This window comes from Plodia interpunctella, chromosome 4 (assembly GCF_027563975.2).
Source record: "Plodia interpunctella isolate USDA-ARS_2022_Savannah chromosome 4, ilPloInte3.2, whole genome shotgun sequence".
Lineage (NCBI taxonomy): Eukaryota > Metazoa > Arthropoda > Insecta > Lepidoptera > Pyralidae > Plodia > Plodia interpunctella.
The window spans coordinates 2953511-2976194 of record NC_071297.1 but is presented as its reverse complement, the minus strand read 5'-3'; the positions used below and the strand labels follow the sequence as shown (position 1 = coordinate 2976194).

At 33.7% G+C, this 22684-nt stretch overlaps 8 protein-coding genes across 13 annotated transcripts; 4 read left to right on the top strand and 4 right to left on the bottom strand.

Annotated features, from left to right (window-relative positions):
* The first annotated feature begins 3219 nt into the window (after window positions 1-3219).
* Window positions 3220-4796, top strand: Polr1D (RNA polymerase I and III subunit D). Its single transcript, XM_053743718.2, has 3 exons — window positions 3220-3452; window positions 3940-4040; window positions 4609-4796. The coding sequence occupies exons 1-3, from the start codon at window positions 3438-3440 to the stop codon at window positions 4793-4795; spliced, it is 303 nt and encodes a 100-aa protein (XP_053599693.1). The 5' UTR covers window positions 3220-3437; the 3' UTR covers window position 4796.
* A 599-nt stretch (window positions 4797-5395) lies between these two features.
* On the bottom strand, window positions 5396-6884 carry RpS2 (Ribosomal protein S2). The gene is made up of 3 exons (XM_053743716.1): window positions 6736-6884; window positions 5894-6413; window positions 5396-5705 (listed from the first exon to the last, which is right to left on the bottom strand). Exons 2-3 carry the CDS (start codon window positions 6410-6412, stop codon window positions 5439-5441), a joined length of 786 nt encoding a protein of 261 aa, XP_053599691.1. The 5' UTR covers window position 6413; window positions 6736-6884; the 3' UTR covers window positions 5396-5438.
* A 250-nt stretch (window positions 6885-7134) lies between these two features.
* LOC128669149 (uncharacterized protein) lies at window positions 7135-10204 on the bottom strand. Of its 2 annotated transcripts, none has more exons than XM_053743705.2 (6): window positions 9778-10204; window positions 9431-9584; window positions 8803-9031; window positions 8471-8691; window positions 7862-7969; window positions 7135-7427 (listed from the first exon to the last, which is right to left on the bottom strand). In XM_053743705.2, exons 1-6 carry the CDS (start codon window positions 9893-9895, stop codon window positions 7202-7204), a joined length of 1056 nt encoding a protein of 351 aa, XP_053599680.1. In that variant the 5' UTR covers window positions 9896-10204; the 3' UTR covers window positions 7135-7201. The 2 variants fall into 2 exon arrangements, with proteins under 2 accessions (XP_053599680.1, XP_053599681.1); XM_053743706.1 differs by having other exon boundaries at window positions 8486-8691; window positions 9778-10202.
* Window positions 10205-10585: 381 nt separating this feature from the next.
* On the top strand, window positions 10586-13587 carry Ada (Adenosine deaminase). 5 transcript variants are annotated; one of them, XM_053743709.2, is made up of 8 exons: window positions 10615-10844; window positions 10924-11078; window positions 11689-11837; window positions 11959-12147; window positions 12243-12456; window positions 12670-12826; window positions 13129-13229; window positions 13375-13587. In XM_053743709.2, exons 2-8 carry the CDS (start codon window positions 11067-11069, stop codon window positions 13570-13572), a joined length of 1020 nt encoding a protein of 339 aa, XP_053599684.1. In that variant the 5' UTR covers window positions 10615-10844; window positions 10924-11066; the 3' UTR covers window positions 13573-13587. The 5 variants fall into 5 exon arrangements, with proteins under 5 accessions (XP_053599683.1, XP_053599687.1, XP_053599684.1 ...); XM_053743711.2 differs by having other exon boundaries at window positions 10617-10844; window positions 10924-11032; XM_053743710.2 differs by having other exon boundaries at window positions 10617-10844; window positions 10924-11057.
* Window positions 13588-14711: 1124 nt separating this feature from the next.
* Tim8 lies at window positions 14712-15536 on the top strand. The gene is made up of 2 exons (XM_053743719.2): window positions 14712-14909; window positions 15083-15536. The coding sequence occupies exons 1-2, from the start codon at window positions 14811-14813 to the stop codon at window positions 15254-15256; spliced, it is 273 nt and encodes a 90-aa protein (XP_053599694.1). The 5' UTR covers window positions 14712-14810; the 3' UTR covers window positions 15257-15536.
* Window positions 15537-15646: 110 nt separating this feature from the next.
* Window positions 15647-17301, bottom strand: LOC128669154 (uncharacterized protein). Its single transcript, XM_053743717.1, has 4 exons — window positions 17046-17301; window positions 16711-16935; window positions 16429-16515; window positions 15647-16270 (listed from the first exon to the last, which is right to left on the bottom strand). The coding sequence occupies exons 1-4, from the start codon at window positions 17113-17115 to the stop codon at window positions 15972-15974; spliced, it is 681 nt and encodes a 226-aa protein (XP_053599692.1). The 5' UTR covers window positions 17116-17301; the 3' UTR covers window positions 15647-15971.
* A 213-nt stretch (window positions 17302-17514) lies between these two features.
* Dhdds (Dehydrodolichyl diphosphate synthase subunit) lies at window positions 17515-20032 on the top strand. The gene is made up of 5 exons (XM_053743715.2): window positions 17515-17917; window positions 18004-18137; window positions 18520-18668; window positions 18860-19035; window positions 19579-20032. Exons 1-5 carry the CDS (start codon window positions 17726-17728, stop codon window positions 19777-19779), a joined length of 852 nt encoding a protein of 283 aa, XP_053599690.1. The 5' UTR covers window positions 17515-17725; the 3' UTR covers window positions 19780-20032.
* LOC128669151 (uncharacterized protein) lies at window positions 19998-22661 on the bottom strand. The gene is made up of 6 exons (XM_053743714.2): window positions 22136-22661; window positions 21799-21906; window positions 21436-21640; window positions 21152-21306; window positions 20645-20757; window positions 19998-20212 (listed from the first exon to the last, which is right to left on the bottom strand). Exons 1-6 carry the CDS (start codon window positions 22478-22480, stop codon window positions 20113-20115), a joined length of 1026 nt encoding a protein of 341 aa, XP_053599689.1. The 5' UTR covers window positions 22481-22661; the 3' UTR covers window positions 19998-20112.
* Between the last annotated feature and the right edge of the window lie 23 nt (window positions 22662-22684).

Below are 22684 nucleotides of genomic sequence, written 5' to 3'. Positions count from 1 at the left end.
CCGCTGGACCCTAATAACTTTCAACTGGCTGGTTCCATTCTCAGCCATTTCGCTGGAGGACCAAGCCTTGTTTCGCTACAACGTCAGTTAATTTGTTTCCATTTTGTTTTGATTGGGGGTCCTTGTCTAACTCACCTCAGGAAATCATTTAATTAGGAATAATATTCAAAGCTGGAACATTGTCGAAAATTTACCAAATCATAGACATTATAACTTAGATTTTGTTTGATTTTTAGGCACCTTTGAAATACGTAACAATAATCTTCCGAAAGCTATTGGATAAGTACCTACCTACTACTGACATAAAAGGAAGAAAAGTGGGAAAGTCTGGAAACAATGAATTTGCCGCTTGAAGTACAGTTATACGTCCCTATATATAAGCCTGATTCACAAGGAACATGGTTTGCTATAAACTTTATTTAATAAAAACAACCCAACAGAGAAGCTGCCATCCAAAGGAATATGCTATCAATAGAATACACCTAGAACACTAAATATTTTTCAAAATAAAATCAAAGCGCAACACAATGTTGGTTAAAAATCTAATTTTCATAACTAATGAGAGAGCTGTTGAGGTAACATGGCGATGGCAGTTGTTATTAGAGTATTCTTTGTGAGCTCAGCTTGTTTAAAATTTTATCGAGAGTGCTGTCGGTTTTATGAGGCTTGTTAAATATATGCAGTAATGTGGACGGACACAGCTGCATCTGTTGTTCACTCTGATGCTATCTGCAAGTTTGTTCACGACTTATATGCGTTTTATTACATATTATAAAAAAAATAATTTTAAAAAGAACTTACCTATTTGAAATAGTTATCTACTGTCCCTGATGGAAACAGAAACATGGGTGATGATGAAGCAGCAGTCACAACTTTTAGATTTGTACTGCGGCTACATCGTTGTTCATCAATAACAAAATATAACGAAAATAATTTCAGAATCCTAAGTAGTAGGTAGTACATTTTGTAGAAGTTTTGGGCGTGAACCGTGGCATGAACAGTTTCATGCCACAGTTCACGCCCAAAACTTCTATGGCCGCAGCCCAATTGCTCCGTCGTCTTCCTTTGTTTTACATAGGTACCTACGTCGGCGAACAACGCAGAAATTGTATTATTATAATTGGATTGCGATTGAAGGACTTCAACGGACGTCAATGTCAAAACCAACGGGGAACAACGGAGAGGCAACACACTACATTGACGCTACGAAGCAATGGAACCAGGCCCTAAGTCGTCTCGTTACTCTGTCATTATTAAAACAGTAAAAGCTTTTGAAGTCGGCACCATAAGCCACTTCAAATATGGGCCACTAACGACTAGCTCTGACTGGATTTAGCTTTCATCCTCGTGTATGAGTCGTGGTTACAAAGCATTCGTCTAAAAGCAAAATGAAAATGCAAGTCCTGAGCAAAGCTCTGTTACATTTGTCGAAACAATTTTGCATAAGACTAGGCATGAGATTATTTTCTATGTTACTTTTACGGCACATTATGAATGTGAACATTAGGTTCTTGTAAGTCATATGTACAAATTTGTATTGTAAAAAATAAGTACTTACCACAGAAACTCGTCGCGGACGTAGATTTCATGCGATTCCTACCGTTCGATATATAGATAAAAGAATAATGGTTCGATACCTACTCGTTAGTTGCTTAGGTACTTACTTACTTCTAAGTACCTACTTGCTACTAAGTACCTATATACCTAAGAGTCACTACAGTAGGTACAGTAGAATACAATACCTACTAAATTCAAGGAACTCCCTCTTCACATACTTACGCGCAAAAAAAAAAAGAAAATGGAGGACGTCTTTCTTAAATTGCTTTTTAATATACGGTCGTCTCGCTAAACGCCTAAGTGCAAATGATTTTAGTTATAAAACAACAAATAATGTCTCTAGTTGGTAACAATACACAAAGTTCACTTAAAGCAATTTGCAAATCCGCTGTAGTTGTTTACTTAGCTAATGACACGGATTTGTGCAAGCTGCGAGACTGCGAACTAATCCGCTTCCAGCGCGAGCTATCACGAACGCTGCTTAAAAAGACAAAACTACTAAGGCAATATATCTGTTTGTTCCAATGTTCCAATCGTGTTGCGACGCAAGACGAAACGGCTGTAAATTCATTAAACTGCTTCGTTTACGTGATCCTTGTCTTAAATATTTAGGTACCTTATTTAGGTTTGGGTAGTAAAAGTAATAGTAGTGAAAGGTAAGGGATGGAATAAAGAGTGTGTATACTTAAATGTATATAGTGTGTGTGTACTAAACCTACCTACTAATGTACTTATCCCTAATTTTTTGTAGGTAAAATTTAAATTGATCGAAAAAATGTGTAATTTCCAGAAAGATTTTCGTACCCCTAGTTACTATACCTACTATTACTTTATAATAAGTACAATCTCTTAGGTCTGCTGGAAGATATTTCTTTAAAAATAAGCTGCGTCCATGTACTAATACGTCATACAAATATTATTATCATTTTATTATTGTTCCATAAAAAAAAATAGTGTAGGTAGATAAAGTATGTACCTAAATAAGTATTATGGTAAAGAACATCATCGCAGCCATAATACCGGCATATGATCAGTCGTAAGGTGCGTGTTTAATTTATGCGGATAATCATCACTGAATCCACTAAGAAACAGGCTGATGAGATAAATTCCCGCGCCAGTCTAATACAAAGGGACTCCCTCCTGCCGAAAGCACTTCATTAAACGTTACGACATATTGTGGTTGGCACCTTTGCAGTCCATGATTACACAGGTTATAAATATGTTTTACTAAGGTTTTACCATACTAAAATATTCTCGGCTTGTTGTTAGCTTCCATATACTTACCTACATATAGTTAAGTACCCACCTTAACTACATTTGCTTAATTATTTTATTAAAATTAAAGTTTAACCTTGAGCTAAGTATATATACTTGGTACTTACCTACTTATCTGTGAGTTTAATTAGGGAAAACGAAGCAACCATTATAAAAGCGTAGTGAGGATATCATATCAGATTAATATCAGATTAACCACATATATATATGAACATTACATTGTAATGTTCATCTCTTATTCTTCTCTCTTTACTGCAATAAATAATCAGCAGTGTATACCGAATTATGCAAAGTTTGGCAGGATATCTGTGCCTGTATTCATTCATCTGTCAGTGTCGAGTTGTCAACTAAGCAATGTCAGTTTATGTCAGTGTCAATCAATTTGTTTATCGTTTCCTACCTAACCTCATTCTTTTGTTGTTACCGAAGAGTGTTGTTACCTATTAATTTATGTGCGAGAGTACATATCTAGTTCATTATTTTATTTTAATATACTTATATGCATTCAACTAATTTGCTTTTTAGACTACATATATAAGTTGTCATCTGAACACTTTATACCTAAAACCTATAAAATAACCTGTTATAGCAAAAAAATAGCTATAATGAAAATATCAGAAGTAAGTGCAGAGAATTTGAACGACTTGTACATTAATTTACCCAATTTAATATTTATTCTACTCAGTAGTACATTACTCTGTACGCAGAAATTAATCGCGATCATTTTCGGTGACTCTGTAATTTCAAACGTGCTATAGATATTGCCTTAGTCTTTACTTGTCGTAATTTAAAGTTTAGCACGTGTACTAACTTGGAATTCCTATAATTTATTCATAACCGCTTACATCTACAGTATATACATACATAGGTGTTTGCAATATTTTATGTTCATAAAACCTTGTCAGGTATTGCTAAAACAAAGTTGTCCAGATAATTATCAACTAAATACAAATTTATTTTCAACAATAATATTTTTAAATTAATCTTCAATTGTCAAAATGTAATAAATAAATGTAATTGAGTTAGGTCTTTTAATGCCATACTAACATTAACTGGTACTTGAACTGCTATATGTAGCTAGTTATGAAAAAATATTTTACTTTTCAGCTACCAGGTGATGAGGACTCTGGTTTAACATGCCGCACATATGTTTTTCAGAATGAAAGTCACACTTTAGGCAATGCTTTGAAATGTATTATTTCTAGATAGTAAGTACAATTTTATTTCTTATGTAATTCATATTTTATAAATTATGGTTTTTAATTTGTATGGTTATATGGTTTTATTTTTAATTTTTTTCATTTTTGGTTTTGTGCTAGGTGGCTCATAAATGAACGGACCAAGATCAAGAAAGTATTCATGTCAATGGCAATAGAGAAATAAGTTTTGCATTAGCCACCTGCATGTATTTTACTTCTTAAATATACGCCTGAAAAAAAATTATTTTCTATGCTCATAATTTTTTTGAATTTATTGTACAAAAATAATATTCATTTTTAATCGAATACAAAAATATATTCAATTTTGACGACCTCGGTGGCGCAATGGTAAGGTTCTTGCCATTGAACCGAGAGGTCCCAGGTTTGATTTTTTTTTTCGTTTTTCTGGTTGGCCCGGGCCTTGGATGTTTATCTATATATGTATTTGTTATAAAAATATAGTATCGTTGAGTTATAGTATCCCATAACACAAGTCTCAAACTTACTTTGGGGCTAGCTCAATCTGTGTGATTTGTCCTAATATATTTATTTATTTAATCTGGATCTTTATTTTCAGTGAAGATGTCCAATTCTGTGGATACACAGTCCCTCACCCTGCAGAAGCCAAGATGCATTTCAGGATACAATCAAAGAACACACCAGCACTAGAGATATTAAAACGAGGGCTCAAAGATCTTGAGAAAGTATGCTCACATACTATAGATTTATTTGAAAATCAAGTAAAAGAATTCCATAAAACTTAAATGGTCTTTTTAATTGTAAGCTATTATGCATGAAGATCATAATAAACCCTATGTTCTGAAAACTTAGCAATTATTGAACACTAACCATTTTAAAATAATATTATATGGACGGAAAATATATTATTCAGTTTGCTCAACAAGTTACTAATGATTTTGATAGATGTTTTATCATCAGTACAATCGCAATTCTTCTTCAACAAAATCTGCTTCGCATGAAGTAGGTGCAGAGGCCTAATTAACAACCAAGAACATTGTATTAATATTTAATGGTACCTATACCTAGTAGTACTACTACTCTAACCTTAAAATTTAAGATTGGGACAAAATCACAAGGATTTATATAGATATGTGAAGTGACCCACATCATTTATAATTATTTGAATATAACAATGAACACACTTGAAGAAATCAAACAGCAGCTTTTCTAAACATAAAAATATACATACCTATTCAACAAACATCAAATATATCTTAGCTATTATGCTCTCTTTACTCTATAAGAGTTCGTATTTTTAATTATTTAATGTGTTCATATTTTTAAATTATTTAATAGCCACCAAAGTGGACTATGAAAGGATAAAAAAATAAAATGTATATGAAGATGTGTTAAATATGTTTTATTTCAGTTTACACTGAACCACATTTAGACTTTAAATTCAGAATAGGGAGACTTGGTCAAAGGAATGTCACGCCACAAGTCTGGGGTAAGGTATGCATAAGTTTTTGCAATAGCGGCATAAGTGGCCTTCGCAAAGTTGCCTAGTGTTCCAGTGGAACCTCGGGCTGATGTGTAGCAGTCCTGTACTCCAGCCATCTGCAGCAGCTTCTTGGGAACTGGAGCAGACACTATACCGGTACCACGAGGAGCAGGAATCAACCTCACAGTGACAGAACCACACTTGCCAGTAACCTGAAACAAATTGAAACATTATTGAATGTATATCCAGTACATACTATAAAAATTAAGAGACTAAGAAGAATCAGACGCATTAAAAGCTTCACTGGATTTACCTCAAGAGGATACCACGAATGAAATGATTATCAGTTTCATCATTCAATTAGTAGACATTTAGTATAATAACATGAAGTCCAGCTCACCTTGCAAGGTACAGTATGGGGCTTGCCAATCTTGTTACCCCAGTAACCTCTGCGGACAGGAAGGACGGACAGTTTAGCAAGGATGATGGCTCCACGAATAGCAGTAGCGACTTCCTTGCTGCACTTAACGCCCAGACCAATGTGGCCATTGTTGTCTCCAATAGCGACGAACGCCTTGAAACGCGTACGCTGACCGGCACGGGTCTGTTTCTGCACAGGCATGATCTTCAGGACTTCATCATTCAAAGATGGCCCAAGGAAGAAATCGATGATTTCAAACTCTTTGATGGGCAAGGAGAACAAGTAAATGCTCTCAAGCTTGTCGATTTTTCCTTCACGAACTAGACGGCCTAGTTTGGTAACTGGTACCCATTCTTTCTGATCTTCTTTGCCGCGACCACGACCGCGTCCACGGCCACGTCCACGACCGCGTGGGCCACCACGGCCTCTATCGCCACCACGGGATCCAAATCCACCACGAAAACCACCACGTCCACCGGCTGGAGCAGCGTCCGCCATTCTGGAAACAATGTTACAAAATGTTAACTTCAGCTACATGAGGTAAACCATATGTATAATTTAGTTATAAATCAGACGCGTTATGGCCATCACCGTGTAAACACTATGGTAGATACCACGAATGAAATGAATTATAAGTCTCATCATAGGAAATAGAACCACGTGGAGATACTAGGTTAAAAAACATAGGTACCTATTCGATGTAAAATACCGAATGAATTAAATATAAAACAATTTAAAAATAACAATAGTATAAAGAAAGTTACAATATCTACATATGGACTATTGATAGTTACAGTTATAAAATTGAATAAAATACTTACGTTGAACAGTGGAAACGATGAGAGTCAAACACAAAATGGACGAGTTTTTAGTTCATCCATGTAGTGTCGATGAATGGTTTGCATATTTCATTCATTCAATAAATTTATTCATGTTGGTAGTAATGTCGTAGTAGGGATGCATATCGTGAATTCGATTTATGAATTATATGTATCGATGCTTAAACTATCGCATTTTTATAAGAACAATGCAATATATCTGTTGATTATAGTATATGCATACTACTCGGTGTTTGCCGACTGGATTTAAATAAATGACGATGAACTTTTCTGAGAAAGGGATTACAGAAAAGAAAGGCCCTCCTGCTTATATGTATTTCTTTAGCATTCCTGGATCCCTTTCTATCTTTTGCCAAATCCGTAAAAGAAATCAATAACATCTGGTTTTGAAAATAAAACAGAATTTTATTAAATATTTCAAACATTATAATAGTAGTGAATATACGTTTTACAAACAATCAACTATATTCACTCTGTACATATCTTGTGTTCCATCTTGAACCACAAAAGGAAATTTTGGTATCCCATTACACGCAGCACCATATTTTCCATTCTTTGAAATAGCAATAACAGCTCCCATGAAGGCTGGGTAGTGATCAACTATTCTTTTCACCGCTGTTAGAGCAGCCTCCTGAGGCGTTGAACCACGACGCATTTCTTCGACCGCCAGAAAACTGAAACATAAACAACGCACTCTCAAGTGTAAACTGCATATTTGAAGTGTAAAGAACACCCTTTGAAGCACAAATTTTTTCTTAACACATGCACAATATTATCTAAATTACCATATTAGTTATTTGTAAGAAAGAGGATAAGGCCTACATGTAGACAGAGAAAGCTAGGCCCGACTGACGTCAAGCAGTCGCCAGCCAACCTATTCAAAATACAGTGAACCGCACGTTCCTGTATTGATCTCTAAATGCTGGTTATTATTGTGTAAAATCCTTTATCTAGTGGAGCATAATCTCCTGTGTTATTTTTTTAGCTTTGTTGCTATTGATAAAAATGTGTGTGATGGCGTTAATGAGTGTCTTAATTCGAAGGATATTGAAGGAACCCTCCTTTCAAATGTGTCTGAAATATTACTGTCAACTGTCAGAAATATTACCTGGGTAAGAATCGCAACATCACGTCGCCATCACCAGTCGCTGCAGCGCCCCCTACATTATTATCGGCATAGGCACCGGCACCAGGTATAGGAGAATCACCGATTCTTCTGAAATCAATAGAACATATACTATAATAGGTAACAGCGTATCATTTCAAATCTATATCAAAGCATTTTAAAATCTATGATAAAGAATACAAAATGGGTTATTGAGGGACAATATTTTTTTACCATTGCAATACCATATCTGATGTTTTTAATTAGTTGTAAAACATCCAGGGTTGACAAGTAAATACAGCATTCTCATTTATTTTCACCTTTTTATAGACATTCCATTATTCTTAAAAAAGGTAAAGCATACTTTAAAATATTTTTTGTCTCTATCACACTATATTTGCCATTGATAGAAAAAGACAAAACAGACTTAGCTTAAAGTATGTTTTAACTTTTTTATGAAGAGAACCTGTTTCTGGAGTGCTACCATTGAATTTTGCCTCAGTTTGAAATACCAATTTGTAGCTGCCTATTTAATGATAGTCATGGAACCTTAACTTAGAAAATTAATACTTAATACTTTATAAACAACCCTCATTATAATTATCTAATTACATTTTAAATGCTAACCCAGGCATTTTAAACTTGGCCCCATTGGTTGAAGTTCCAGCTGCAATATTGCCTGCATGGTCAATGGCCACCATGCCAATTGTGTCATGATTATGTTCGTCTATTATTCTATGATCAATTATTCTTCTAGATAGATGATTTTTATGTTTAAGAGTTTCTAACTTCTCGTATGGACCACAGTACTTTGTTGGATCTGGTTGGACTTTCTACAAAAAATAAAACATACTAATACAGCTTGTTATGATGTTGGAATAGAAAAAATGAAACCAATTATCCAGCTAAAGAAAAAAGCTGGTAATTAAAAAAGTATTGAATACCATCCAGAAGTTAGGCTGACAGTTATCTTCATTTCGCCATTTCATCCACATTTTTTTTGACTCTGGTGTAGTCAAACTTTCTTCTGTAAAACCCATTTGCAAGGCAAATTCCGTTGCCAATTCTCCAACTAGAAAAGAATGCTTGGAATGTTCTAGAACATGACGAGCCACTGATATAACATTTTTAATTCTTCGTAATGCTCCTACTGCCCCGACATTCATGGTTTTTCTGGAAAAACAATAACATAAGCAATCATTTAAACCTTCAACCTATTAGCATGGTAGTGGTAAAAACTGGCGGGCTTTGTGTAGTCATGTATTTACATGTATATCCATAAGCTTGTTATTAGTACCAAGGTACTTTTTATACAATGCAGAAAAAAATCTAAATTATGCATAATGAATAGATCTATGAATACAGTACCAGTATTAAATAAACAAAAGAGATCAATGCGGCTACACACACAATGGTTATAGTCTCAGACATCGGGCAAGAGTGGACCCACCTAGTCCATCCTCCTCAGTGTTCTAGCAATGGAATTTGTCTCAAGATTAATATAAGTAAGTTATTCATACATTCTGATTCAGAATAATGGAATGGATTTTTCCATAAACAGAAATACAATACCCATCCATAATCATTGCATCAAGTGTGGTTTCACCATTTTCATCTGGGCTACCTCCATAACCAACTGTTAGATCACATTGCAATTCTTCACACACTGAGGCACCTTTTTCTACCGCATCAAGAGATGTTCCTCCTTGGCTTAGAATATCCCATGCTACAAACAATTATTTGTAAATATTTATACTTCATTAATATTTTAGTCTTCATATTTATTTGGCTTTATTTAATTAATCTAAACTATATTTAATATTAGCATGAATAGCATGAGTATGGAACTATGGTTACTAATAGTTATCCTTTTAAAAGAAAATTTTATGTTTTTGAAATATAAGTCAAAATACACTTACCTCTTGCAGTAGCATTTGTGAATCTCCATGTCGTTATTACTATAGGAATGCCCCTGCACGGATTTAGTAAAGAATTTGAATAGACAACAAGAAATATCAATAATTTTAATTTTAACATTATTAAACGGCAGTAAACAAAATTATTAAATGTGTTACGATTTATTGCAAGGTTCAAATACTACTGATAAGCAAAGCATTTTCGTATCTTACACTTCACTTGTTATCGCTGTTCTGTATGTACTGGTTCTTTATTTTGTTTATTATTAATGCATTTATTTATATGTACTTCTACTCGCAACTTTGTAGGTCGCAATCGAAACGCAAGTGTGTGTAAAAACTAAAAAAACCTAAAAACTTCAAATTCATTAAAAATTGACAAATAGCGATGCGGCTTGCAGCGTTCGTTGCTGATTGATAGGCACTGCGAATGACTGTCGATAATTTGGCAATAGTGGAATGATTTTTATCTTAGATTTTATCCATTCGTTTCGAGTATTATCGTTTTTTATCGAAAAATAAACAATCTAGAAATCTATACACGAATAAATTTGTAAGTGGGCTAAGATAATATGTACTAATAGATGGCAAAATATATTTTTTTTAACTTATGTTGTCTATTTGTTCGCTCATTATGTAAAAATAAAAACAGATGAAATCAAAGATCAACTATCGATAGTCAAACTATCGATTTTTCAACACCGCTACATAAACAACTAGTCAAGGAGTCAGTCATCTCAGCCTGACAATGACAACAAAACATCAAAACTTGAAAGTCTTAAAACTGTCAACAGTCAATGTCAACTGAACGACGTAGACTTTAATCCCTAGCGTTAACTTTTTATTAAGCTTTCATTCATTTATTATCTTTATCCCATTTATTATCTGTGATTATTTATTTCACTTAAAAAAAACACACTATAGTCTGTCACGTTATTTTGATTTTCACAATCATAATCATGCAAAATGCATGAAAACATTTCATTCGTATTGAGTGCTAAAAGAGTACATATCTGTGATTGAATATAAACATGGATCTTTTTCAGTTTTGCCGTGAACTTCCCAAAGTTGTAAGTATCTCACAGATATATAAAAACATTACCTACTTCGAAAGTATCTCTGGAGGTACCTACTTATCTCTTTCCAAAGGTTCCAAATTTAAATCTACTTTAGAAGAAATTAGCAGATAAATCACCAGACAGTTGGAGACACTGGTTGCAGATCAAACAGATGTGTACAATAGCGATGTTGCTGAAGGGTACCTATCTTATTCCAAAATCCTGGTAATATTTATGCGAAAATTGGTGAGGATATATGTATGTGTGTGTTTGTATGTTTGTTACTCTTTCACGCGAAATCTACTGGACGGATTGTTATGAAATTTGGTACACGCGAAGAATATAATAAAAAATAACACATAGGATACTTTTTATCCAGAAATATTAATGCGAAAGTCTGTCTGTCTGTTTCACTTTCACAGCTAAACTGCTAGACCTATATGTAAATGCGAAAGTCTGTCTGTTTCGCTTTCACAGCTAAACTGCTAGACCGATTTTGATAAAATTTGGTATGCATATAGTTATAGAACCCCATGCAAACATAAGCTAATGTTTCCAAAATTAACCCCTATATGACAATACACGCGGGTGAAGGCTATTATTTACTCAACCAATTTTCTTGAAATTTTGCATACATGTCGTTTGAAGTACTGAAAAGGCCATAGGCCATACTTTTCATCCCAGCTAAATAACTGTTCTCCACGCGGGCGGAGACACTGGCAAAAGCTAGTTGAAAATAAAAATGATGTATAATTATTTATGTACGTAAACATGTACCTACATAAAAATCATACATACATTTTTAAGGAGGTATGACTGATCTAATGTACATGCTTTGATTTTATAAACTTTACAGGAACTTCATGCCCATTTAAATGGTTCTTTGAGCAAATCTACTATGCTTCTGCTGAAAAGGCTTAATGCCGATTCTGGCATTAAAGATGAGACTAACACATTTATGGATGAATTTGTTATGGGAGCAGGTGACACAAGAAGTTTATCAGAGTAATTGATTTTTCTTTTATTTAAAAAATAGAAGAGTAAAACAATAGCAATCTCTTATTTAAATATACTTATAATAGTTAGGTACTAGCATGTAGTACTATCATTTAAAGTTTATTTTCAGTTGCTTTCAAATATTCAGTATTGCACATGCACTAACCACTACACCTCAAGCTTTGCAAATGGCTACCAGTCTGACTCTCCGAGAATTCCAGGATGACGGATGTTGTTATATAGAATTAAGAAGCACGCCTCGGGATACTCCACATATGAATAAAAATCAGTATGTTGATGCAATCGTCAAAGGAATAAAGTATGATATTTAATATAAAAATTTGATGCTCTTTTCATATGGAATTCATACTTATGCTTACTATTTATGTGTTGTTTTTATGATGTTAATTTCAGAAATCCTGAAAACTTGATTATCTCGAGATTAATTATTTCGATCAATAGAACTATGGTAACAGCTGAGTGTGATGCCATTACAGATCTAGCAATTGAATATCATAAGAAATATCCTGACATAGTAGTTGGCATTGAACTTAGTGGAAATCCAATTGTTGGGGAATTCCAAAATTTCTTGCCTGCCTTAACTAGGGCAAGAGATGCTGGTTTGAAGGTACTTATAGATAAATTGATTTCATTAAATCATTAAGATACCTATAGAACATGAGGAAGTTCTTAATTCGTCTTGTTCCAAAAAATTGACTACTTATAATATTGGGACTAAACTCGATTGCCATGTATTAACCTTAACAATCCTGGATCTTTTAGTCTGGTTTAAAGCAGTTCTAAATCAAACTTTTGTGATAAGTCTAATCCAATTTTCCAGGTATCACTTCATTGTGGTGAGGTGCGGAATCCTAAAGAAGTGCTTGACATGATCAATTTTAAACCAGAGAGACTTGGCCATGGAGTATGTATCCATCCAAAATTCGGTGGCACACAAGAGACTTGGCAGGCTTTGTGCAATTCTTTAATACCTGTTGGTAGGTGTTCAGGCATCTTCAGCAATATACCGCTCTGGCCATTTTTACGAGTAACACCCAAGGCCGAGGTTCGTTTTCACCTGGGAGCCCGTTGCGCTGCTACTGTTTCGGCTGTATTGTGAATGTCGCGATATTTCCTCCGGTTAACACTTTCGCGGACGCACGATTGCTATAGAAGTTTTAGTGTGTAAAGGTCGACGTAGCTAGTAAGTAGGCTTCGATAACACAATTTCGTTGAACAACAAATATACGTAAATAACTTATTTAATCTTCAACTTATAAAATATTGTAATTTGTTTCAGAACTTTGTCTAACTAGTAATGTTAACACTAAAAGTGTATCAGGATATGAATCACATCATTTCAAAGAGCTTTATGAAGCTGGTATTCCTGTGATTATCAATGTAAGTATTTTTCACCCTGCTACTAATTTATACGTAAAATATATCAGTTTCTCTAGTACCTACCTATGTCTATTTTCGTAAAAACAAAGTGGCTTAATTTTTCTCTTTAGTTTAGATGATTTTAAATCTTTATTTTATATTTCAGACTGACGATAAAGGCGTTTTTGCAACATCTCTTTCTCAAGAATACATGTTGTGTGCTGAGACTTTCCACTTGGAAAAGGAGCAAATTGCTCGTCTCGCCCTTAGTGCATGTCAGTACATATTTGATACAGAATGTAGAGATACTGTCAAAACCAAAGTTTTGGAATTTATGAATAAACACTATATATGTTCATACTGATTTGTTTTACTTATTAATCATATTATCTCTCTAATATTCATCCAAACAGTTACATATTAGACAAACTTATTACGGTTCATACCCGGCTCGAAGGACCGATGTAGCAAGCGGATTGTGAATCTATCTATAAGTAGATTACAGCCGTCTTCTCGTTAAGCTTTAACAGCGACGTTTGTTATCTTGGTCACAATCACAAATAGATATTTTGTTCCTAATACATTATCTGTAGTAGAACAGTTTGGTTAACAAATTAAATTTATGTTAATAAATATATATTAATAATGACTTGTAATACACTATTTAATTGCACAATAATATGGCATTATTACTTTCAAAAATCCTAACCGCACTGCGATATTTCACCGGTTTATTTCGCGCAATGTTTGACACATTGAATCTTAGCTACCTACTAGAGTATTCGCACAGGCAGTAATAAAATTCGCGAGGAAGTATTTGTACGAGTACGGAATATAATTCGCGTGGTGAAATATCGACTACTTTCGAAAAGATATAAGAACCAAAAAAGAGCATATTTTTGCATTATTATAGCTGTCTGCGGCTTTCGGTTCGAATGATCCACATTTATAATATGATTACATTCAATGTAATGTTCTTATATCTGTGAAATTATTAATTATGCAGGATGCTGTGGCAGGACTGGTATGTTTTGCTAACAAGAAAAATAAATGCGTATTAGAAAATTCACAACAAAAAACTGTACAGAGCGTACATAATGTTTTTTGTCCCTCATTAGTGCTCGGTTTTACAACGCCCAATCTACTAATTTGTATGAATTGGGTCGGGAAGTTGTTTGTATGATTTTGTTTATAGGTAAGTACTCCGTACTACTAATTCCATGGAGCCCCCATAGAAATATATCATCATAACAGTATTTATTTCACTTCACTCCGTCCGTACCTCAAGTCCATGGAATAAGTAGGTACCTACTTCGGAGTATCTACCACTGTGACCTACCATGAATGAAGGGCCCGCCACTAAAGACTAAATACTACCATAGTGCCCGCGACATGGGCCCGCGACTCGCCAGAGTGTGGAGCGCAGAGAGCGCAGTCTGTGAATGAATGTTGTATGAGTAATATAATCTGTCAGTTGCTATATCTGCTCTGCAGTCAAGTCAACCATTCATTCATTCAATTCATACTTATGTGATGTGATTATAACCTACAATCAAAATTTTCCTAAATTGGTAGGTAATTTTAATAAAATATCACGTAAAAATGAGTGACCTTTCTGATTTCTCAAGCCCAAAAGCTTCGGATTCTGAACTGCAAGACTTCCTGATGGCAGAAAAGCAAAAGGCTCAATTTCATGCACAAGTAATAATATTTTTACATCATCTTATTTATTTTAATAATCTCTTCGATTTTCACATTTGTTTGGATTATTTATCAAGTTTATACGTAATATGATGTATGATGCTAATCCTTTGTAGCTGTATTTAAAAATATTGTGTGGATCTCGAACATAACCTGCCTTTATTTTATTTCAGATTCATGAATTCAATGACTTTTGCTGGGATAAATGTGTAGATAAACCAGGAGCTAAATTGGATTCTCGCACGGAGACTTGCATTACTAATTGCGTAGAGAGATTCATTGATGTATCCCTTCTTATAACCAACAGATTTGCTCAAATGCTTGAAAAAGGTGGCGGCATGCACTGATTTAGATTTTTGAAGTAACTATTTCTAAGATTAGAAGGGATTTTAATTTCATATGATTCACTGCCACCTATTACAAATATTAAGATACAAAACAGTTTATTATGAATGCGTTCTATGCCAGAAACGGACTGTGTGGCAGCAGTAGATTTAAGATGAGCATTTCCTTTAGTTATATATGAAACATACTTAACAAACTTTAGTTTTAGAATTATGGATGGATGTATTTGGAAGCTGGAAAACTGATGTTGTTATTTCATTAAATGTTACATACAAAAATTAATGGGTGTTATTTAAATGTTTAGCATTCATATGTTTTGAAAGCTGAATATCCCAACGAATATTATAAATGCGAAAGAAAGTATTGAGGGAAATTGTTCATAATAAAAAAAATAAGTTTTTCTTAATTCCGGTTTGTTAAATTAAAAAATTATCATTTACTTATATTAAATATCCCCTATTACAGTAATATCATTATTTTTGTGTTGAAAAAGTTCAAACAGCAGTAATTGCAATAGAGGATTGCTAGTATTTATTTAACAATGGAGGTTGCACCTATCCAATAAGTACAAAATGTACATTATTTCAGAACAATTATGGCTTTGTAAGGACATACTAAATATTTCCAATTTCGGTTGCATGGTTTAGTATCCTAAATCAGGGAACCAAAATTATAACATGAAAATACAACCCCCATTTTTAGCATAACTATTATGGATTATCTGCCAACTCTTCCGAGTTTTGTGTCTGTGCGTGGATCAGCTGTGACTGTTTGCACAGAAACTAAAGCTTCATTGATTTTAGTCTGCAACTCTCGTAGATCTTGAACAAATAGCAATTTCAACACATCAGCTGGTTGTTGAACAATATTGGCATCAGTTTTTGATACATCTGGATGTGGAGATGTTTTTAATATTTTTGCAATTGCTGATAATCTAAACTTCGGGTCTGGATGTGGTCCAACACCAGTTAGGGCAGAGACTCTTTCTACTCCTTCCTTAAAAGTTGGGCTTGAAACTGGAAAAGCAAATGTATTATAGCATTAAATACTGATTCAATGAGTCTTACGAGATCTTTTCAATATTCCATCAGGAAATAGATTATGAGTTGTTTGGGCTGTAAGAAACATACTAATTTAATGTTCTAAACAAATATTTAGTAGAAGAAGAACTTACAATCAAGATTGTCCAATGGATTTGATGACACAACATTTGGTGTTGCCTGTTTTGTTTCTTCAACTTTTGCATCCTTATATTTATCAACTGAAAAAACAACTAGTGAATTAGTTAAAGCTTTTATCAAAATGCTAGTCTACTTCATTAACAATAGCATAATTTTAGTCGTAAGTAAGTACAGATGAACACAACATTAGGATCATGTTGACTGATATTCTTGCTATATAAGATATACCTAATATTGGAAAATAATACATTAAAATAAAACATTCAGTAACTTGCCATTGTCTGCATATTCTAATCTCACAGCATAAGAGAGCAACCAGTTGAGCTGTTCATTTGGCTGGCCATCAACAGTAGGGCTAACCAAATCCCTTTGGTATACATGATATGCTTCATTCCATTTGTCAGAATCAATATTTCGGAGTCCCTCGCGTTCTTCGATCTTGTAATGCCTTATTTTTTGATCCTCTAACCATAGAACAACGCTTCTGTACTCCTTTTCATCTAAGTAAAATACAAAATACTTGATTTTCGTAAAAGAGTGAAGTATTAGTTAGATACCTACCAAAGAAAACTAACTAGTGCACATACACAAAGTTGCAGAATTTAATTACCTTCGCAGTTAAAACTATCGGGATTGGGATGTCCAAGGGCCGACAGTTTTAGTTTAAACATGTTATTCATATTTTGTTCCTTTATAAAGTCAAAATCAACCAAATAGCCAAGAATCAAAAATTAGAAAATCAGCAGTCGACCGGTAACCAGCCAGCCAGAGAGATTTATTTTTAGTTCAGTTTATCCATATGTACCTTATGAAAAGGCAAAGGAATCAAGCAATAACAGACGATCGAACTTGGTCCGACGGACCACGAACATGGTGCGGTGTCGTACCATGTTCGATGGTGTGGCGCATTTTGATACTATCGATAAGTATTGCTCAATGTTCTTTATCAATAGTATCGTGCCGAAACTGGCTGTCGATGGAATCGAAGTACGCAAAACTATTAGGAATCGATATCGATACTATTGCTTTTTCTCAAACTATCGATAGTCTATTGAAACGCTATCAATTCAATACCTAGTTGACATTAAGCGACAGGCGACAGGACAAGACAAGACAACAATACTTCCATTCCACTTCCCTTCTCGCACAATATATATAAATTGGTTCATAATTTACCAATATTACCTACATAGATAGATAGATACCAATTTAATTTTTTATTAGTGACATTTATTATTTAACATTTTTTTCCAATTAGTGAATTAATTCCAGTTGATTAATTAAAGGAAAATGTCTTCTTGGGTGAAGGAGAATTGTGTATCTTTCTTTCAACTTTTCTGCATCAAAGTAGTTAATACAGGACGAATACCTCAGCATATTGCATTTATAATGGATGGTAATCGTCGTTATGCAAAGAAACATAGCGTCGATAGTTCTGAGGGGCATTACAAAGGGTTTGACAAACTTTCAGAAACTTTGAAGGTTAGTAACGTTATATAGTAGGTATTAATTTTTAGAATGTTCATTTTATGTATTCTGAAACTAATTGTCTTTTGAATTGGTTCCAGTGGTGTTTAGATATTGGCGTCCCTGAAGTTACAGTGTATGCATTCAGTATAGAAAACTTTAAAAGGTCAGAAAAAGAAGTTTCTGCTCTTATGGATTTAGCCCGAGACAAGTTCAAAAGATTGTTGGAAGAAATGTATGTATTATTTTATTCGAAACCCATTAACCTACCAATTCCCACACAGCACTATCTGAGTGTGATCCTATTGTTGTTCAATTGTTTTTATTATCTCCAGGATCAAAGGGTTAAAATAAATTGCCTTTTTTAATGTATAAAAGAATATGGACATGTATTTCCTGTTATTCATAAATTTAAATAAAAATTACTCATAAAATATAATAAAAAAATATTCATAAAACAGGTAAAGAATTCTTTAGTATATTATTGTAGCTGTATTTTTTTTATGAATAACAGATTATTTATGACATAATTTTTATGCAAAATCATAAAAATATGTGAAAATATGATGCCTCTAATAATGTTTTTTTTATTGTATTAACATAATTTGTTTTTACAGCGAGCAGTTAAATGATTGGGGTATGAGGGTTCACATAGCTGGTAGACTTTCACTCTTGCCTGATGATCTGAGAAGTCTTATCTCAGAAGCAATGTTGGCCACAAAAGACAACAATAAGCTTCGATTAAATATAGCTTATGCATATACTGGTAATTTTAAATTTTTGTTTTACTTTATGAATACAATTTCTTTAATATTCCAAAAAAAATATTATTTCAGTTATTAAAATATGTAGGTGCTTACATACTATTTTGTTACAACAGTACAGCAAGACAGATTACACTTTTTTTTTGCTAATTAAAATTTATAGTGTTTCATGTTTTTGTTTATGACTAAATAGGTCGCGACGAAATCAGTCGAGCAGCATCACACATAGCGGATGGTGTTAAGAATAATGAGTTATCCTCTGAGGACATTGATGAACATCTAGTTTCCCAAACAATGGAACTCAGTGAGCCCGATCTTCTAATCAGGACTTCAGGAGAAGTGAGACTGTCTGACTTTATGATATGGCAGGTCAGGTTACATCCTACTAATATATAAATGTGAAAGTTTGGATGTTGTGAGTGAGGTTGTGATTTGTAGATTTTTCAGGAATACTGTCCCACTAATATTATAAAGGCGAAAGTTTTTGAGTTATGTTTGTTACTTCTTTACGCGCAAACGGCTGTGCTGTGTTTTAAGAAATTTGGAGTAACATAACACATGATTCCCATTGAATTCGATCAGAAATTCTGATAGTCAATGGCACACTACTGTGCATAAAATAAAAACATGTTTAAATAATTAAAACAAATGAAAAACCACAGATAACACTATGGGGTGCAGATTGACTTTTAAATCGGTCCGATTCCCAACTAGTGTCACATTCAGCATGATAAGATTTTTTCACATATAAAAATCTAAGATCTGAAACTGTCGCGGGCATAAGTTAGTAAATTGAGTTATACAAATATTGGTGACGGTATAGACATGTAAATAAATTTTGATTTATGAACAAGAATCTTAATTAGAACAAGAATACTGATGAAGTCTACTAACATAAGATTTGCCTTTCAGGTGTCCAACACAGTGCTCTATTTCACCGATGTTTTGTGGCCAGATTTTACAATATGGAATTTGTTAGCTGCTATTATACATTTCCAAAGACATGCGCCGTTGCCGAAGGTAGAAGAAAGTATTAGTGTACGAAAACTTTATTTTTTACAGCAATTAGAAAACAGGAGATTACAGGAGTTGCAAAAATATGTAAACTGTTGACATTAAGCAAATTAATTTATAAGTATGTTATTTATTATTGTTGAAAGTAGATAAGTTTTAAAAATTGTTGCCAATGTAGGAATAATTAATAAGTGTGTCATAAACATCTACATTCCAAACTTTGAAATGTATTAAGTACAAAAAAAGATTTCTTTCCTGTTTCCATAATTATTAATTTTATAGAGGGTACCTAAATTAGATTGCAATAACACAAAGTGTTTCTTACTTAATAAATTATTTATTTACTATATAATTATTGCCTATTATTTTTTAACCATATAAGGTGAAGATTGCTTTATAAAAGTAATCATAATTGTTTAGTATGTATTGTCTCTATTTACCTTTAATGGTATACTTAGAATATGTTTTGGTTGGATCATAGGGCTCCCATCTGGAGGCAGGGAAGATATGTTTATTTCGTTCGTACCAGGATCTGGGAACATACAAAATATAATTTTTTTAATGCTGGCTAGGTCAACCTCTGTAGTTTAATGGTAATCATGTTACTGCTACATCAGCTAAGGCTACAAATCATAGTTCCTCTTGTTATACCATAAGTCTAGGCCTGATCTCCAGTCCAGTCAAGAGGGAAATTATCATTATCAGATTACCCTGGTTCTTGGATGTTTATAATATTATATGTTGTTATAAAATGTATTAATGTAGAATCCTATAACTTACAACACATGTTTCAAATTTTCTTTGGGGCTAACTCATCTGTGTGATTTGTTCTTATATATGTGATTGTGCTTTTTTGACAAGGTCGACTGGTATACTCTGATTTCTATTGAGATTTCTCTCTATAAGAACTGGACAATTCATAATTTTAATCAATCAATACAAAATAAAAAACTACAGATTATACCTCAGTAACACTTTGCCAGCATGCGAATCCTGTTTTTCCTGCGTGGCGTCATTCACCAGTCTCACATCATCAGCGGCGTCGAATTGGAACAGAGGTCCACTTTTACCACGGGCCTGCAAAATGTAATATGTGCAAAAAAGTTTTAACGTAAAATGGCCATGCATTAGCCCGAATTATCAGTTCAATTTATCCCCACATATATACCTCATAAAAAACATTATATTTCTCTCATTCTCACATGTTGATTGTAACTAATGGTAACCAAATCATCATAGCACATAGATACCAGAAATTTGATACGGGTTACCTATGCATTGCCAACTTTTGAATACCTGACTTTGGTAGGCAAAAGCCTGTCTGACGTCAGTCCTCTTTGGTAATGTTATTGTGGTTTATCAGATGCCAAGATCCATGTTCCTTAGTCCTCACATAAGTTAGTTCTATAATATTAGGGTGGAATCACACATCGTATATCTTTACCATAAGTGACATAATGATAGTGAATACCTTTGTTACAATGAAGTCGTAGAATGTATAGTGATGAGGCAATATGAGATCTTCTTTGACATACATCAGCTGGTCTGCCGATACTGTCTTCAGCTCACTAAACTCTGGCCTCAATGTGTCCAAGCAGCGTTGAAGAAATTGATAAATGGAATTGCCTGATACAATAAAAGAACTAATTATCCTTTAGTTCCTACTTATATATTATAAATGCTAAAGTTTGTATGTGTGTGAGAATGTTTTTTCATTAATTACCAATGATTTACCAGTGAATCTCTAAAACTTACCTTTTTTCAGTGTAACATTTCTCCTATGTCCTGAACCGTCCCAGTAGCTGAATGTTACGGTTATAGGTTCATCCTTCAGAGTAGCCTGGGTCATCACCCATTCTAATCGGAGTTGTTCCCTGAGTTTCAGATCAGCTTCTTCTCTTTCACGATCAGGCAGAAATGATGTGTCCACATCAGGATTCTTTCGTACCTTTTTTAATGTCTGGAAATTATTATTGATTAAGATGATTCTAAAAATATTTTTATTGTAGATACAACTTAAAATTTGACACAGACAACAAAGTGATACTATTGTATTGTATAGTGTTGACATGTTGTCCTCTTATTCATTACAAATGTATCTATTTCAAAGCTACTTACTGGTTCTTCTTTATCCCTCCAAGCCTTTGCCTCTGGCTTTTCTTTTTCGTTTTCAGAATCTTCATCTTCCTCCTCTGCACCATCAAAATCAAATGATAAAGCTTGAATCTAAAACAAAAATATATTATTATTTTATAAATATATTATAATATTTCATATTTTAACTTATTAACTCACAAAGCTTTACTTTTTTACTCATATACATGTTACAAATATTAATATATTATTAATTTGTTCTAGTTATTGTAGTTCCACTGCTGGGCAAAATCCTTTAGAAGACATACTGAATATTATGAAGTACATAATATTAATTTATTGTGATGTAGACATGTTATACCTGGCGTTTCTGTTTGTTCTTCTGTGCTTGTTTGGCTTCTATTTCTTTTTGACGTTCTTTCTCTTTCTCTGCTTTCTTTTGTGCTAACTTTTTCTCTCTTTCCCTTACTATATGCTCCTGCTTAGCTTTCATTTCATCGAGGGTCACCAGCCCTATGGTTGAGCTTTTCAGTTGTTGTTCTACAGCATCATAATGTGTTGCAAACTTATTCTCTATGTTGTCTATCTTTAAATCTTCTTCTATTTTCTTCTTGCGCAGTTCTATTTCTTGCTGGGCTTTCTCTCTCTTCTTCATAAGGTGCATTGCTCTGCCTGCCTCTGAGGCAGCTCCCTTATAGTGAGCCATTTTATATTATATTTAGTAATCGAGACGAGATAAATTATTAGGAAATCGTTTTAATTTGTGTAAAAATACACCGGAAACCTAAATTTCTCGAATTTAAGATGCTTATTTTCTAAATTCGTTTCCAGAAACCAAAAGAAACAACAGTAACCAATCTGACGTCAAAACTTAAACTGACAGTGACATAACCTGACAATTACGTTACCT